The following is a 15,335-nucleotide window of genomic DNA, read 5'->3' as shown; positions in this document are numbered from 1 at the left end:
CAAGCAGTGGTTTCTGCTGTAACAACCATTCCATTAAACCACAACTTTCTTTACAGTGAAACCACCACGCTGTCTCTTTCCATCCATTTCTTAAAGTCTATACTTCACTTTTGTTTAGCACACTGAGTTATTGCAGCCCACTTGAGGACATTGACCAAAAAAGATACTGCAGTTCACTATACGTTTCATAATATATGCAATGACAACATGAACAATTATGGTTGCTTTATTTGAAACAACTGAAAAAGCAAAATGCATCTAGGATTTTCTTTTCAAATTGAGTAAGAAAATACATTGAGATGGCCATGGCAGCAAGTACACTAAACTGACAATACATTTCAAAGTTCTTGGAAGAAGAGGGCCTAATGCATTAATAGGTAAAATGCTCAAAATTCCATTTAAAACATGTGATTGAAAAAAGACAAGAAGAAAAAGCATTTACTATATATTGAGAACAAAAATGACAAAAAACTAAATCAATCGGGTATTTTGTACAAATTTTGATATGCTGGCTTTAACATGCTAGATAAAATCTTTAAAATACAGTTCAGAGTTGTAGCAGCTATGACACAAATAACAATTTAATAAAGTACCTAAAGTATTCAAGTAACACCAAGGATATGACAGGATCGAATAGCTTTAGACAAAATATAGTTCCAAGCAATAATGTGCACTCTAGACTGGCTCTAGAGGTGGCAAAAGGGTTATGTTACTTATCCTGTGCATATCTATTTGTTGCATGCAGTGCTGTAGATTCACATGCTCTGTATACTCCTGCCACCTAGTGTTGGACTCAGGTGTTTGCAACTTTCAAAAAGTCTTTCGAAGTCACGAGGTCCTGCGACTACTCCTCTGGTAAAGCGCATGGTCATGGGTCCCAACTTTGGATTGTTTTTTGCACATCGATACATGTGAGTGGAGCTAGAAGCAGTTCATAATGATGACCGAGTAAGGTAAAAGCACAGAAAGTGAATATATTTTTCCAGTACAAAATCTGTATCTGTAACACCCAAGGGCTTCAGGCGAGGTGAAGGGATGCATCTGAGTCTACAGCACTCCATGCAACAAATGATGCTTACAGGGTAAGCAACATAATCCATTCGAAGCATGCGTGGCTGTAGATACACATGCTCTGACTAGATTGTTAAGCAGTTTTCTCCTTGTGGTGGCTAGTCAGTAGATGTTTGAAACCGAATCAGAGCGCTGCTTGTCCAACGTGCAAGGACATCCACACAATAGTGTTTGGTAAATGTGTGTGTGGAGTTGACCATGTAGCTGCCTTGCAGATGTCAGCCTAAAGGAATGGTACCAAATAAAGCCATAGGTGCATCTGTTTTCCTAGTGAATTCGGTTGTGGTGGGATTGGTAATGTCCTTTTGGACGTAGCATGTTTGAATACATTTAATTGTCCTTCTAGCAAAACCTGCTTTAGATATTGTGGAACAATTTCTGGGGTTGGAGAAAGACACAAACAATAGTATTTTTGACAGAGTTAGGGCCTGATGTAGATCCCAGCAATTGGGTTACTCCATCACAACATAGTATATCATGGGATTTATATTTCGGTGGACAAGTAATCCATCACCATTGTGATGGGTTAACCCATCTGTCCAAATCTAAATCAGACCCAAAGTTCTATTAAATGTAGTATAATGACTCTTAAAATCTAGTGTGTGAAGCACTGTCTCTACTACGGGGTTTAGATTAGGAAAGAAAAACGGTAGTTCAATTTGATTTAAGTGAAAAGAAGATAATAGTTTAGGTAAATATTTTGGATTAGTCCTAAGGACTACCTTGATGTATTTGGAAAAAAGGTTCTTGCAGGATGAGCGTTTGAATTTCACCACTGGCGGCCGGTCCCAGCACCGCTAGGGTGGCGGGCGGACGAAAGTCCGGCCACCATCCCAATTGGCCCCAAGGTTTTTGGTGCTGCTGCTGCATGGCTGCAACATGGCAAGGGGAAGTCTTTGATGGCTCGAAATCGTAGTTGGTTTTTATAGCTAAGAGCATGATCACGATCGATGGGTGCCTTGTCCTTTCTTGTCTTCGAAGCCCTGTCACGGTGTTGACCAGAAACACTTGGTTGCTGAGCACCAAGACCTGGGTGCCGAACTGGGTTGCTAGGCTGAAACACTCGAGGGCATAGCTCTGGCATGTCCTCCAGACGTGGCTTGCATTTAGGGACATGTGTACTCACAGCCCTTGGAGTGGTCTTTTCTTCGGAGTCTCTGGATCCGATTTAGTGCAGACTACCTGCATTCTTGGTTCCATAATCATCCTTCGCACCGATAACCTCCTTCCATTCCGATATCGTGAGCTCTGCGGTAACCACTATATTGTGGGCAAGGCGCCAAGGTCACTGGTCTCGAAAAGTCTTTTTTGACAAACTATTAACATCCTGCATAGTCCTATTTGCTGTTTTCAGGGGAGGAGACAAATTCCCTACTACGTGATGATCATTATGCAGGTTTTTGGCGTTACACTGAGGGCTCCTTCAGAATGAAGGCTGCTTCATCACGCCTCCCGGACCATACTCTAATGTGGGTAGAAGGCGTTGAGTGACCGATGAATCTTTGGAGTCGTTGTAGGCTACGATACTTTCTTCTCCTAGCCTAAAAGGCCTTGAAAGGGTACGTCGAGGACAAACTTTGACGGATGTGCCCAAGCTCGATGGCGGAGAAAAACAATCTAAAAAAGAATGAGCCGATGACCATGCACATTACTTACCAGAGGTTGAGCCACAGGACCTCGTGACTCAGATAAAAACAAGTCACAAAAGTCTAAGCCCAACACTAGATGGCAAGAGTATGTGTATCGACAGCCGCACACGCTACAAATATTACATTCCTTCTCGTTCAATAGGGGATCAATCTGCGTAGATATGAAATCAACAATCTGACTTTGGTTTGAAAGCAGCATACCTACCTAGAGTCCACACCCTACATCTTGAAACTCTTCATTCTTTGATTTTAGTCAGGGACCCTTATATATTTCAAATTCCAAATCTCCAATATTATTTGTATATGAGCAGTACACACTTTTGCAAGAAAAGGGTTTAAGAATTATTATAGCATATTCCTTAGGAGTATAAAAGTTGCCATGAGTTAAAGGTTTGTTATCTTCGCACAATTTTACCAGAGTTAAATTTACAACAAAATAATTTTCTCTGGGTAATTTAGAATTCAAATCCTACAGCTAAAAATAAACTGGCAACAATTAAAAATATATATATATCTTTATATTTATTTAAACTTTGTACACCACCTATACAGCACATGTAGTTTATCCCCCAAGTTATTAGTAGTTCGAAAAATACTCGTGCATTTTCACATTTTGTGTGCCTTCCCTGCCATACCCTCCCGAATGCAGGGGCCCTGTCACCCGGGTCCCATTTTCGTTTTAAATGGCATTCTGCTATTAACTCCGCTTCGCTGTGCTTTTGTGATTTGTACCTGGAGCACAACCATCCCCTTCATCCATAGGCACTGACCCGTTCATTAGAAAAACAAATATATTCTCCTTCCAAATGCATGCAGGCAATAGTTTTAAGGTCTAGGTTTTTCAACTTAAAGGTCTGGGTATTCCCTCTTGCAGCCCATGCATTCACCTCTGGCTCCCTCACAGGTGAATATCCAGGGAGACGTCCTCTGCAATCCACTGGGTTATGGTGTAAACATGAGTGGCACAGAACAGAAGGAATGCAACATAAGTGCATTTTAGAATCACAAAATGCCCTCAGCAGCTCCCTCAATGTTTAAGAAAATAAGGTGCATCATGAGCTACATTTCTGAAATATAAATTAGACATAACTGGTTCCAAACTTCCAGATTAAATGCTACCTGAGAGTCCATTTAAATCAAGGAATGCAGCAGAGTTTGGCACCTAAGGTGCTATGGCGTAACAGTCACAAAAAAGTTAGAAATACCATTTTCTATTTTAAAATACAGAAGACATTCCTCCGAGTTAAGTACATTTACTTTCACATGTTGGTGGTACACTAGACAGGCTCAGGTATTATCTGAACCTTTTCTTTTTTGCTCCGAGCGATGTCCAGGTATAACTGGTTCTTTTCATTATCAACTGAATTGTAAACTACGCTCATCACCGGCAGTTATTTTTATCTCCCACCGCTTCTTGTGCTGTTCATTCAGAAAAAACAATAAAATGTATTCGGAATCAAAAAAGGAAATGTTCTATATTTGAACCCCGACAGGAAAGTCCACCTCTCCTAGCTTGTGCCTGTAAACAATGAGGTTCATTCACACCTGCTTTAATGCAACAAACCTCTCCTTTGGTGAAAGCCAGAAAAAGGGTTCGATGAGGTCCCCCCTAAAGTAAACTGCTCCTTTACGTTAAATAAGCCCTGTAATTAAATTGGTTTAGAAAACGCCTCACCCGCTTTCTAAATCTCTGAAGACTTTAGCAAGAAACCCCTTTTGTTGCCACACAGGCCATTTATTGTGCACCAGCAGATGGCGGAGTCATCTGGGGAGCTAGTGGTAAATGCCAGGCAATGAGCATGGCACACGATGCAAAAGAGGTATGAAGCGAGCCCCAGCGCCCTGCTTTTGCCTCTTTCTACCCTTCGCTCCCAGTGTCACCTCTTGTACCGCTCAGTGCTCTTCTCTTAGGAGCCTCTGGAATACTGGACGTGCTGGAACAACCTCCAGAAGGTCAAGTGGTGCAGATGCGGCCAAAAGCAGATCCGCTGGAGGGGGAGCAGGCAACAGACGTCTGTGCTGTGCACTGCAGGCAAACCTTATGCTGAACATATTCTCGCAACAAACAAGTAGCCGGCTACATACTCTTCTGCTTGAAAGTCGTTTGTTTGCACCAGAATGGAGCATACAGTTAATCTTTCTACCCGTCTCCAAAGGTGACCCAGCCACCTGGCTGAAGCCACGCAGCGGGGTGAGGCTGTCACCATCAACACCAGCAGCTAAACTCAGGAACAGACCCATATTTACAGGGAGTGTGCAAATGGGGGCAGAACACTGGGGCTTTTTTTTGTTTTTTACTTTTCAAAATGTACATCAGTATCTCATTTGTTTATAATAAAAAATGTTCTCTGGCTAAAAATGTTCTCTGGCTTAGTTTACAGAACGTTCAAAGGAGGCGTGTTTAGACCACCACCTGCATGCCATGGAACAATAATGAACCTTTGCGCCTTCAAGTAACTTATAAAGTACTTAATTGTGTGCTATACAAGAGGTGATAATCAACAGTAATATTAACAAAGTTACCCTTTTGAGTGACATCAGAATGGTTTTCAATTCGATATTCAGGATAAGGAAATTTGCATACCGTTCAAATCATTCATAAAAACAATCAGAAACACAAACATATGTTGGATTAGAACTTAAAACTAGTTGAATATTATTGGCAGCTATAACCTCAGTGACATTTTACAGGCAAGGGGGTCACAGCTGAATCTCAGTTCCTAAAGCACCAACACAGAAGAAAGGCAAAACCATCTCGTCAAAGTTGCAGGTGAAGGTGAACAGGTGCTCCATGCTGCCAGCATTGTAAAAGGACAGCAGACCCTGTTCATAATCCAGATACACCCCGATCCGTTGAGGGTTTTCACCGACAGCGAGCGCAGTATCCGGGCACGTGAACGCCCAGTACTGATCAACATACAAACCTAGCAGCCCCACTGCCCAGATGCCCTCAAGGGGTGTAATTCTAAAAGGTCCTTTTCGCCTGATAGACTGTCTGGCCACTCCCACCGTCCAGTAGATGCCGCCACCAACATTCACTTCCCAGTAATGTCTCCCCGTAGTAAACCCACGTGATCCCAAAACACAAGGCTTTGCATTAAATCGCTCTGGGTTGTTGGGTAAGGTTTGTGGAGTTTCTATATACTTCACGCTTCTACGATCTCGGGCAATGACGAGCTGTGGACTTGCTGTTTTCTGATCCAAGGTAAAGGACACTAGATTTAATAGAAAACAAAAGATTACTAGACAGTATCTGCAACACAAAATAGTCACATTTATTTCAAACCACTATGCATGTTCTATGTAACTATAAATTGCAGTGTTCATCGAATTAGATTGTTTTCAAAGCACTTCTATTCTGGACCATGAGGCTTCTAAGGCGACCAAGTACAAGCCACATGGGACAGAGAGATAAAAGGTCTCCAACTGCAAGGGTCCATTAGGTATGGGATTGCTACAATTACCTACACAAGCATCCATCCACTCGCCCAGAGCAAGGCTATCTCCGCTATCAGCAAGACTCTAGGCAGGTTTCACGGTGACCAACTAGAGAACGAATAGTTTCTTACCTGTCGGTGTAGTTTTGCAGCTTGAAGATCTTTCTGGATTCACTATGCTGTGCATTATTCCGCGATCTTGTGGTTGGGTCCGGATTCGTAGTCTTAACTTTGTTTTTTTTTTTTGTTTTTTTTTGTAGCCCAGGTGGGCGTCGACGTACACCATTTGGTGCACCTCCCGTGACGTCGTCGTACTTCCTGCGGAAGTCCCTCCTTTGGGGCGCCATCTTCGGGTTCTTTTTTCCTTTCTTTTTTTTTTTTTTTTCTTTAACCCTAGGCGATTGATTAATCCTTCTTGTCCCTTTATCTGTATGTTTGTATTTCTTTGATCTTTTCCATTTTACCCCCTCTTCCTCCAGCCTCATCTTCCTGGCGGAGGTGGGTGGGTTCGCTAGTGAATCCAGAAAGATCTTCAAGCTGCAAAACTACACCGACAGGTAAGAAACTATTCGTTTTGCAGCGTGAATCTTTCTGGATTCACTATGCTGTGCATCGATTTTGTAGCGGTTTTCCTAGTTCTGTGGCGGCTGGGTGGTAGATGAGCGTTGGTCGTTGAAAATGTGCTGAAGCACCTTCTGTCCAACCTGTGCTTCCTTGTTCATCTGAATGTCCACGCAGTAGTGTTTCGTGAACGTGTGCACAGATGCCCAAGTTGCCGCGAGGCATATGTCCTGGATGGGCGTGTTCGCCAGGAAGGCCACGGTGGCCCCTTTCTTCCTTGTGGAGTGAGCCTGCGGCCCCTCCGCTAGCTCCTGTCCAGCCTGTTTGTGGCAGAATTGAATAGTGAGGGCAATCCACCTTGCGATGGTGCCCTTAGTCACTGGTCTACCCATGAAGCTAGTAGCAAAGGACACAAACAGCTGTTTCGACTTCCTGAGTTCCTTGGTTCTCTCAATGTAGTGCATCACCGCTCTTCTGGCATCGAGGGTGTGCAGTGCCTTTTCTGCTTTTGTAGTCGGGTTTTGGAAGAAACTTGGTATCTGGATAGTCTGATTTATGTGGAACGCCGACACTACCTTGGGCATGAAGTGTGGGTCCGTTCTCAGGACTATTCTATCTTTGTGAATTTGAATGTAGGGTTCCTGCAGCGTTAGTGCTTGAAGCTCGCTCACCCTGCGTAGTGAGGTTATGGCCACCAGAAAGGCTGTTTTCATAGTCAGCATTTGCAGTGTGGCCTTGTGAATGGGTTCAAACGGTGCCTTCATGAGCTCCGTCAGGACCACATTCAGATTCCATGCCGGCGGCGGCAACCTTTTCGGGGGGGCCATCCTTTTGGCTCCCTCCATGAATCTCCTCACCACCTGCGAGCTGAAGAAACTTCCACCTTTTTCACCTCTGGTGTATGCCACGATGGCCGCTAGGTGTACCCTTAGTGAGCTCGAGCAGAGGTTACTCTTTAGAAGGTGTGTGAGGTACCTCAGTACTGTTGAGTCTCTTGTCATTCTGTTTTGCAGGCCCTTCTTCCGGCACCACACAGTGAACCTCTTCCATTTTGCGCTGTAGCATTTTCGTGTAGTTGGTTTCCTCGCCTCCCGTAGCACTCGCATCGTGCTCGGCGGCAATCTTAGGTGTGCGAACTCTAGGTCTTCAGGAGCCATGCCGCCAGGTTGAGGGTCTCTGGCTCTGGGTGCAGGACCTCTCCGTTTTGCATTGAGAGCAGGTCCTTCCTGCTCTCGAACCTGTATGGGTCGCCTTTTGCCATTTCCTGAATTTGTGAGAACCATGTCTGCCTCGCCCACTGCGGAGCCACCAGGATCAGGGTCATGTTGCTGGCTCTGCACTTGTCGAGCACTCTGTGCAACAGGGGTATCGGTGGAAAGGCGTAGGCAAATGTCCTCGACCAGCTTATCCATAGGGCATTTCCCTTGGATTGCTGATCTGGTTGCCTGGACGCGAAGCTTTGGCATTTTGCATTGTGGCGTGTTGCAAAAAGGTCTATTGTGGGAGTCCCCCATCTCCGGAAGAGTTTCTCCGTTTCCTGGCCATTGAGCTCCCACTCGTGTGATGCTGAGGTCTGCCTGCTTAGCCAGTCTGCCTCCACATTGTCCTTCCCCGGTAGGTGAACTGCCAGTAGATCTATCCTGAGAGGTATGGCCCATCTCCAAATCTCCTGAGCTAGGGCTGAGAGCGGGAACGACTGTGTCCCCCCTTGTTTGTTGATGTAGAACATCGCCGTGGTGTTGTCTGTTTGGACCAACACCCTCTTGTTGAACAGGTGCCTCTGGAATGCCTTCAGGGCTAGCAGGACTGTTTTCAACTCGAGGTAGTTGATGTGGCGGACCGCATCTGCTGGGGCCCATAGACCCCTCACTCTGAGGCTGTCCATGTGCGCTCCCCATCCCTTCTGCGATGCGTCCGTGGTAATGGTCACTGTTGGGATTGGTGGCGTCAGGCTTCTCCCTGCTGTTATGTTGTCTCTGTTCCACCAAGTTATCTCCTCCTGCACTGCGTGCGTCACAACCACTAGATCCTCCCAACTTCCGTTTGCTTGTGACCATTGTTGTTGTAGCCATTCCTGGAATGGTCTCATGTGCAGGCGTACATTCGGCACCAGCTGGATACAGGACGCCATCATCCCAATCATCTTGCTCACAGCCATCACTGTCAGAGCTCGCCCCTTCTGGTAGAGCTTCGCCTCCTTCAGTAGAGCCTCTGTCCTCCTCTCGCTGGGCACTACTGTACTGTTGCGGGAATTGATCTTTGCCCCCAGGAAAATCTTTACCTGCTCCGGTTTCATCGACGATTTTCCCCAGTGGATCGAGAATCCCAGATTTGTGAGGGTGTCTGTTACGCGTTTTGCGTGCCTCTCGCACTTTCCGCGCGAGTTTGACTTGACCAGCCAGTCGTCCAAGTAGGGGTAGACATGTATTCCCTGCCTTCGTAGGTGCGCCGCTACCGCCGACAGGCATTTTGTAAAGACCCTTGGTGCTGATTTTAATCCGAAGGCCAGGGTCGTGAACTGGTAGTGTTCTTGTTCGATGTTGAATCTTAGAAGGCCCTTGTGCCTTCTGTTTATTGGGATGTGAAGATAGGCATCCTTGAGGTCCACGGTGACCATGTAGTCCCCTTGTCTTATCTGTGGCAGAACCTCCTGCAGTGAAGTCATTTTGAACCTTTGCGTTCTGATGAACTTGTTTAGGTAACGGAGGTCTAGTATGGGTCTGAGGTCTCCGTCTACCTTCGGAACCACGAAGTAGTTTGAGTAGACCCCTTTGTTGCGTTCTCTGAACGGCACTGTCTCTATGGCTCCCTTTTGCAGGAGTTTCCGCGTTTCTTCTCTGAGTATTGCCAGTTCTTGTGCCGATCTCAGTCTTCCCCTTGGTTTCCTGTTTGGAGGTCTTTTCTCCAAATCTACGCAGTACCCGTACTGCACAACGTTCCGTATCCACTTGTCTGTGGTTATACGCCGCCACTCCTGAAGGTAGAACCTCAGTCTTCCGCCTACTGGTGTTGTATGCTCGTAGGCTTTTGAATTTTCTCTTCCCCCCGATGACACTTTTTTGCGCCTCACCCTTGGGGTCCTGAGGAGGGTAGGCGTCCTCTTGCGTGCTGAGTCACTTCGTCGAGGGCTGTTCGCCCCCTCTCCTCCTTTGACCACGTCCGTTCCCTCTCCCGCGAAAGGACTGGCCCCGAGGTTGATATTGCCAGTTTTGCTTCTGCTGGCCTTGTCCGTGACCTTCACCCTGCTGACTTTGTTGGAACGCCTGGTGCGACGTCCCCTGCTGGCTTCCTCCCCTACCGTAGGGTCTTCGAGGGATTTCCTCGCCTCATTCCCCTCAGCTGTAGGGCCCCCATGGACCTCGCCGTCTCGTTTTCCTTTTTCAGCTGGGTGAGCTTGTCGTCCACTGTTGCTCCGAACAGTGTCTCTCCATTGAAGGGGGTGCCAAGGATGTTGTTCTGCACTTCCGGTTTGAATCCCGAGATTCTTAGCCATGCATGCCTCCTCTCTGTGACCCCTATGGCCATGAGTCTTGCTGAAGTCTCTGCCCCATCCAACGCCGTCTTTATACAGGAGTTGGCGATGTTTTTGCCTTCATCTATCAGGTGAGAGGCTCTCTGCCGGTATTCTTCGGGGAGGTGCTTTACTAACTCCCCCATCTCATCCCAGTGCTGGTATCTATTGAGGAGTGCATTTGAATTCGCCATGCGCCAGTGCATTGCGGCGTTCCTCTCGACCTTTCTTCCTGTGAGGTCAATCCTCCTGCTCTCCTTATCCGGGGGTGGGCCCGAAGTTGCTGGTACGTTGGCCCTTCTCCTGGCCGTGGAGGCTATGATGGAGTCCGCGGTCACGCTACCCTTGATGTAAGGGGGGTCCAGGGAGGAGTGCTTATATTTCTTCTCTGTCCTGGGCGTGATCGACCGGCAGGTCGCAGGTTCCTTGAAGGCTTCTCTCCCCTGATTCATCACGCTTTGTAGCATGGGGAGGAACTGGCTCCTTGTCTGGATGGGGAGCAGTGTCTCGACGAGAAAATCGGCTTTCGGTTTCTCCTCGTCGAGTTTGACGCCGAAGGCCATTGCTGCGCTCCTGACCACCATATTGTAGACCCCGATGTCGTCGGGTGGCGAAGGCCTCGAAGGGTACGTGTCCACGGGCTCCTCCGGGTTTTCGGTGTCGAGATCGTGCCATTCGACGTCGTTGCTGGTAGATGCCGCCGATTCGTAGAACGACCGTTGGTCTTCTTCCTCGGCTTCTCCCTCATAATAGGGCTCTTCTTCCTCTTCGAGTTCCCTTGTCAGCCCTTCGGCGTCGAACTCGTCTTCGACCTCCTCGACGTCCGCTGATGGAACCGTTGGAATCTTGAATTCCTTCATTCTGGCGGCGAACTCCTTCTTTCTTTGAAGGATGTTCTCCATTTCGGCCTCGAGCCGCCTCTTCTTTTTCTCCATCTCGGAGATGCTTTCGGCGTCGACCGCGGTTCTTTTCGATGAAACTTGCGTCGACTTTCTGCGTCGATCGGCCCGTTTCATGGGATGCTTTCGACGACCCTTGCCTTTCGGCGTCTTTCGGCACCAGGGAGTCCTTATCTAAGGATCCGCTCGGCCTCTTGTCCGTGGTTCCCCCTTTGGACGTCGAAGTTTTCGGCGCCGGGGCTCCCTTCGTGGACTTTGACTCAGATTTTCTCGAGTCACCCTCGTGTTGTCGAGGTACTTTCTGTTTCGCGCTCGACGATTCTCTTACCTCGTCTTCTTTTTTCTTGTCGGTCTCTACGACCGTGAAGTTTTCGGCTGTCTCGGCGTCGTTGTCCTCGTCGTCCGAGGAGAGGCCCAGAGCGTAGAGCGTCGGGGGCTTCCCCTTGCCATCCATGCTGGCGTTGGCCCTTCTCTGCCGCTCTCTCACCCCGAGTGTCTTCGGCGCGAAGGCTGAGCAGGCGTTGCAGTCGATACTCTGGTGATCGACCGGTAGGCAGAGGTTGCAGACCGGATGCTGGTCTTTCTGCGCGAACTTGTGGTGGCAGTTTGGGCAGAACTTGAATGGCGTCTTGTCCATTGCGCTCAGGGTCCCTGAGCGTGCATTCTCCAAGGTCGTCGAATAAGAAAGGCGCTGGTCCTTCTTTCTTCGCGCTCCTGATGAAATCTTTTCCTTTCCTGATATCTTCTAGTGTTTCTATCGACGAAACTCGCTTTTCTTCCTTCTTCCTTCGAGTGTAATTCTGGAGCTTCCCGATGACGATCCAGACCCAACGGCGGAAAAAAGAATCTGAAGATGGCGCCCCAAAGGTGGGACTTCCGCAGGAAGTACGACGACGTCACGGGAGGTGCACCAAATGGTGTACGTCGACGCCCACCTGGGCTACAAAAAAAAAAAAAAAAAAAAAAAAACAAAGAAAAGACTACGAATCCGGACCCAACCACAAGATCGCGGAATAATGCACAGCATAGTGAATCCAGAAAGATTCATGCTGCAAAACACAAGATGTCAGAGACTCCCAAGTCCACTCTTTCCAATTATACATACTAACATTTATCCCAAACTTCTAAAAAGAACCTGTACCTGACTGGAATGTGGAAGTAAGCATCCAGTAGGTCCATGGCACACAGAGTCCTCATGCCAGAGAAGAAAGATAAGATGTTACGCAAGCATGGAGAAGCTGGCTAATAACAGATCTAAGATGGGTCTAAAAGGCTTTTTTGGGCTGGTGTTTTGAGCTACAAAGTATATGCCTTCCCTCTACGGGTAGAAATGACTGATTCTATATCTCGCTGATGCAATGACAACGTGGTCTCCTTACACAGATTGGCAAAATGGAATTTCAAAGGTGACTCTTGTGTCATAGATGGAAGACGTTCCTTGAAGCACAGTAAGTAACCATCTCTTATAACAATCAACACCCACTTGTCTGAATGTTTTGCAACTTTTCTAAATGCGGAAGTATAGCAACCACCTCCTTACCACTTCTAATAGAGGGAGTAACAGAGAAGGTGGGGAACTGGGGTAAGAGGAGTCATTGTAGACTGTTTGAGGAAGGTTGTCCTGAAGAATCGAGGAATGGTTCTGCACGGACATGTTCCATATTTTCTTGTCTCGGTTGGTAAGAATCCCTGTGGCCCTTCGAACGGTGCGGTTACTGTTGCTAAGACCAATGAAGTGAGTGAACCCTTTGTTGATGTCCCGTTGTCATTTTAAGAATTTCTTCTTTGCCTCCTGTCCTATCTCCTTCATTGTTGCTTAATTCTTTATTCTGAACAGCTCTCAGTATGCTGACCAAATTGGGAAGAACCGGAAAAAGGCAGATTGCATATTTTGAGTTGCGCATCTGGTTTGAGAGTTGTAAGGTGCAACAAGAAAGAACACTGTGGAGTACTTCCATAACAGTAGCTTAGGTGGCTGTGCTGGTAATCTGGCTGGAAGCCAGGCGGCCTTTTTAAACCACGTCCTCAGAATGCTGGGTCTAGGCAGGTCTTCAGAAAAACCCCTCTGCTGATCTCATATTTCTCAGTCCTAGTAAAGGCGAGTAGATGCACTGTCCATTTTTACACCCATGGCAACAATACAACACATTTTCTTGCCCACTATATCCATTTCTTTAAGCTTCCTGTCAGCTGGTGCCCATGATTCCGGGGTCGAAGCATGTCTTACTGCTGAGAGAACGAGTGAGTCCGCCTGGTGTTCTGACTTTAGGATCTCCGAGTGCTACTCATGGTAGCCTGCATTTGTTTAGTAAGTGAGGTGGTGCAGCCATGACCACAGCCACTATCAGGAACGTCCCTGCTAAATCAAGCGAGCCAGGTACTAGCAGTTGCATGGGTTTAGGAATCTCTCTGGAATAAAGCACCGCCATTATTTAGAAGCTTGCATCTGATGAGTTTCCAAAGGGAGGTTTAATTTTATTGCTCCTCTGGCCAAAATGAAAGGTGATCATAATGTACACTAGGAAGACCCTTAAGGAGAACTAGTGAAGGATGCTGGAGTATAGGAGGATTAGGGTTATCATCTGAGTGGGAAGATCGCAATGGAGAATGAGGAAATCTATCATGCATATGCTTTCTTGGCATTTGATGAGAATCTAGATACCTTGATAGAGAGGAGGCGCAGGTAGAATAGGAGTAGGAGAATTCCTAGGTGCACTTTTTAGCATACTTCCGGTCCCTTTTCTCTGCTAGGCACTGCTGGTATTTTGACTCAATGTACTGAGAAACAACAGATTTCTAAAAGCACGTTTCCTTTATGGTGCATAACTTAACTGTACTCGGTTTCTTGGCTGCAGGTGGACAACTAAATGCGCAGCTGCATAAGGGCAGATTCTCTTTGCAGGACCTTAAAAGGATCTGCAATCCTAACAGGGGAGAAGGAGGGCTAATACCCATTATCTTTGGAAGTCAGTGAATAGATAAGAAAGTGTGAATGGGAGAGGCCAGCCCACACCAGAAGTGAACCATCAACAAACTAGCAAGACTGACATGCCAGAACGCGGAGATGTAGGTTTTCAGTCTCTTACCCACTGAAATCCAAGAACAGTGGTCAGGTCGGTAAACTCATTTATTCAATGGGAAGAAAATCAATGTAAAGGGTCTAAACAAGAGCAGCTCAGTTTTTGAGGGTTAGTGGTGTAACCTTTTGAAAGCTTTCAAACGGACTCACTACTCGTGTAACTTTCGAGTGTAAGTCACAGACAATTGCACGATGTCCTGTGGGGAAATTAGGATAAGGCCGTTCCCCCTAACTGCTCCATGCTATATCGGATGGTGTTTCAGGGAGTAGCGTCAGATTTCACACAGGTATAATTCTACTGCCTCTCACCAGTGAGATTGGGACACAGTCCCCCTAAAGTGGTGAGAAAGCTGCATGTGGCCTGTTAAGTCACTGGAGCTCAGACATGCAAAGGCCTTGCGGCCCCCAAAGGACTCTGCACAGCTGGACCTCTGACCAGAGATGAAAGACAACCAGACCCACATACTTGCATGGTGCAGAACCTTGGAGTCAACACCAAGGACAGGACTGGAAGCTGAGAAGGCTATGTAATACTTGTACAGAAGCTGGTAACTGTACCTGCCGGCACAAGGTGACTGACTCAACACGCCCCTCTGCCTGACTGAAGGTTAGAAGCATCCTGGAGCTGGGGATCCAGCTGTCACTGGAGGGGGATGAAGCAGTCAGTGCTTGCATGCGAGTAGTGCGCAGAAACTTTCAACTGACTATCCATGCAAAGGTGAAGCCATGTGGGACTTTGCAAGGACTGATCCAATTACTGTGACTTTGGCCAAGTTTGAATCATAAAACACTTTAATTTTTCTAAATTGGTCTGGGAACTTAACTGAGTGGTTTGTTGATTCAAGTTGTATGCTGGTACTGTTAACACTTCATACGCATTCTCTAAAATCACTTCAAAACTCGATCCTGCGCTAGAAACAGGGATAATTTGCACCACTGGGCAACCCAGGTTCTTACAGTGTCTACACCATCTTTCTAATATGAAACATCAAAGTCTGTCAAGAAACTAGGAGGTGAGGCTGCAAAGACCCTTGTAAGAGATCCATGGAATGACAAAACAAGGAGGTCCTACTGATCGTTCAGAGTAGTCAGATGATGGCCTAGGGTAGGCTAATGTGATGTGGAGAC

At 46.9% G+C, this 15,335-nt stretch overlaps 1 protein-coding gene across 1 annotated transcript in view; it reads right to left on the bottom strand.

Annotated features, from left to right (window-relative positions):
* Positions 1-210: 210 nt before the first annotated feature.
* LOC146869206 (E3 ubiquitin-protein ligase TRIM39-like) overlaps positions 211-15,335 on the bottom strand; it is an 86,587-nt gene continuing 71,462 nt past the window's right edge. Inside the window, exons 6-7 of the mRNA XM_085643408.1 lie at positions 2,333-5,935; positions 211-2,112 (exon numbers count right to left, since the gene is read on the bottom strand). Coding sequence (XP_085499534.1) covers positions 5,421-5,935 — 515 coding nt within the window. The 3' untranslated portion in view covers positions 211-2,112; positions 2,333-5,420. The remainder of the gene's footprint in view (positions 2,113-2,332; positions 5,936-15,335) is intronic.

This window comes from Triturus cristatus, chromosome 1_1, assembly GCF_964204655.1.
Source record: "Triturus cristatus chromosome 1_1, aTriCri1.1, whole genome shotgun sequence".
In the NCBI taxonomy this organism is placed as follows: Eukaryota; Metazoa; Chordata; class Amphibia; order Caudata; family Salamandridae; genus Triturus; species Triturus cristatus.
The sequence above is the reverse complement of the archived record's forward strand: the minus strand, read 5'-3'. Positions and strand labels throughout refer to the sequence as shown.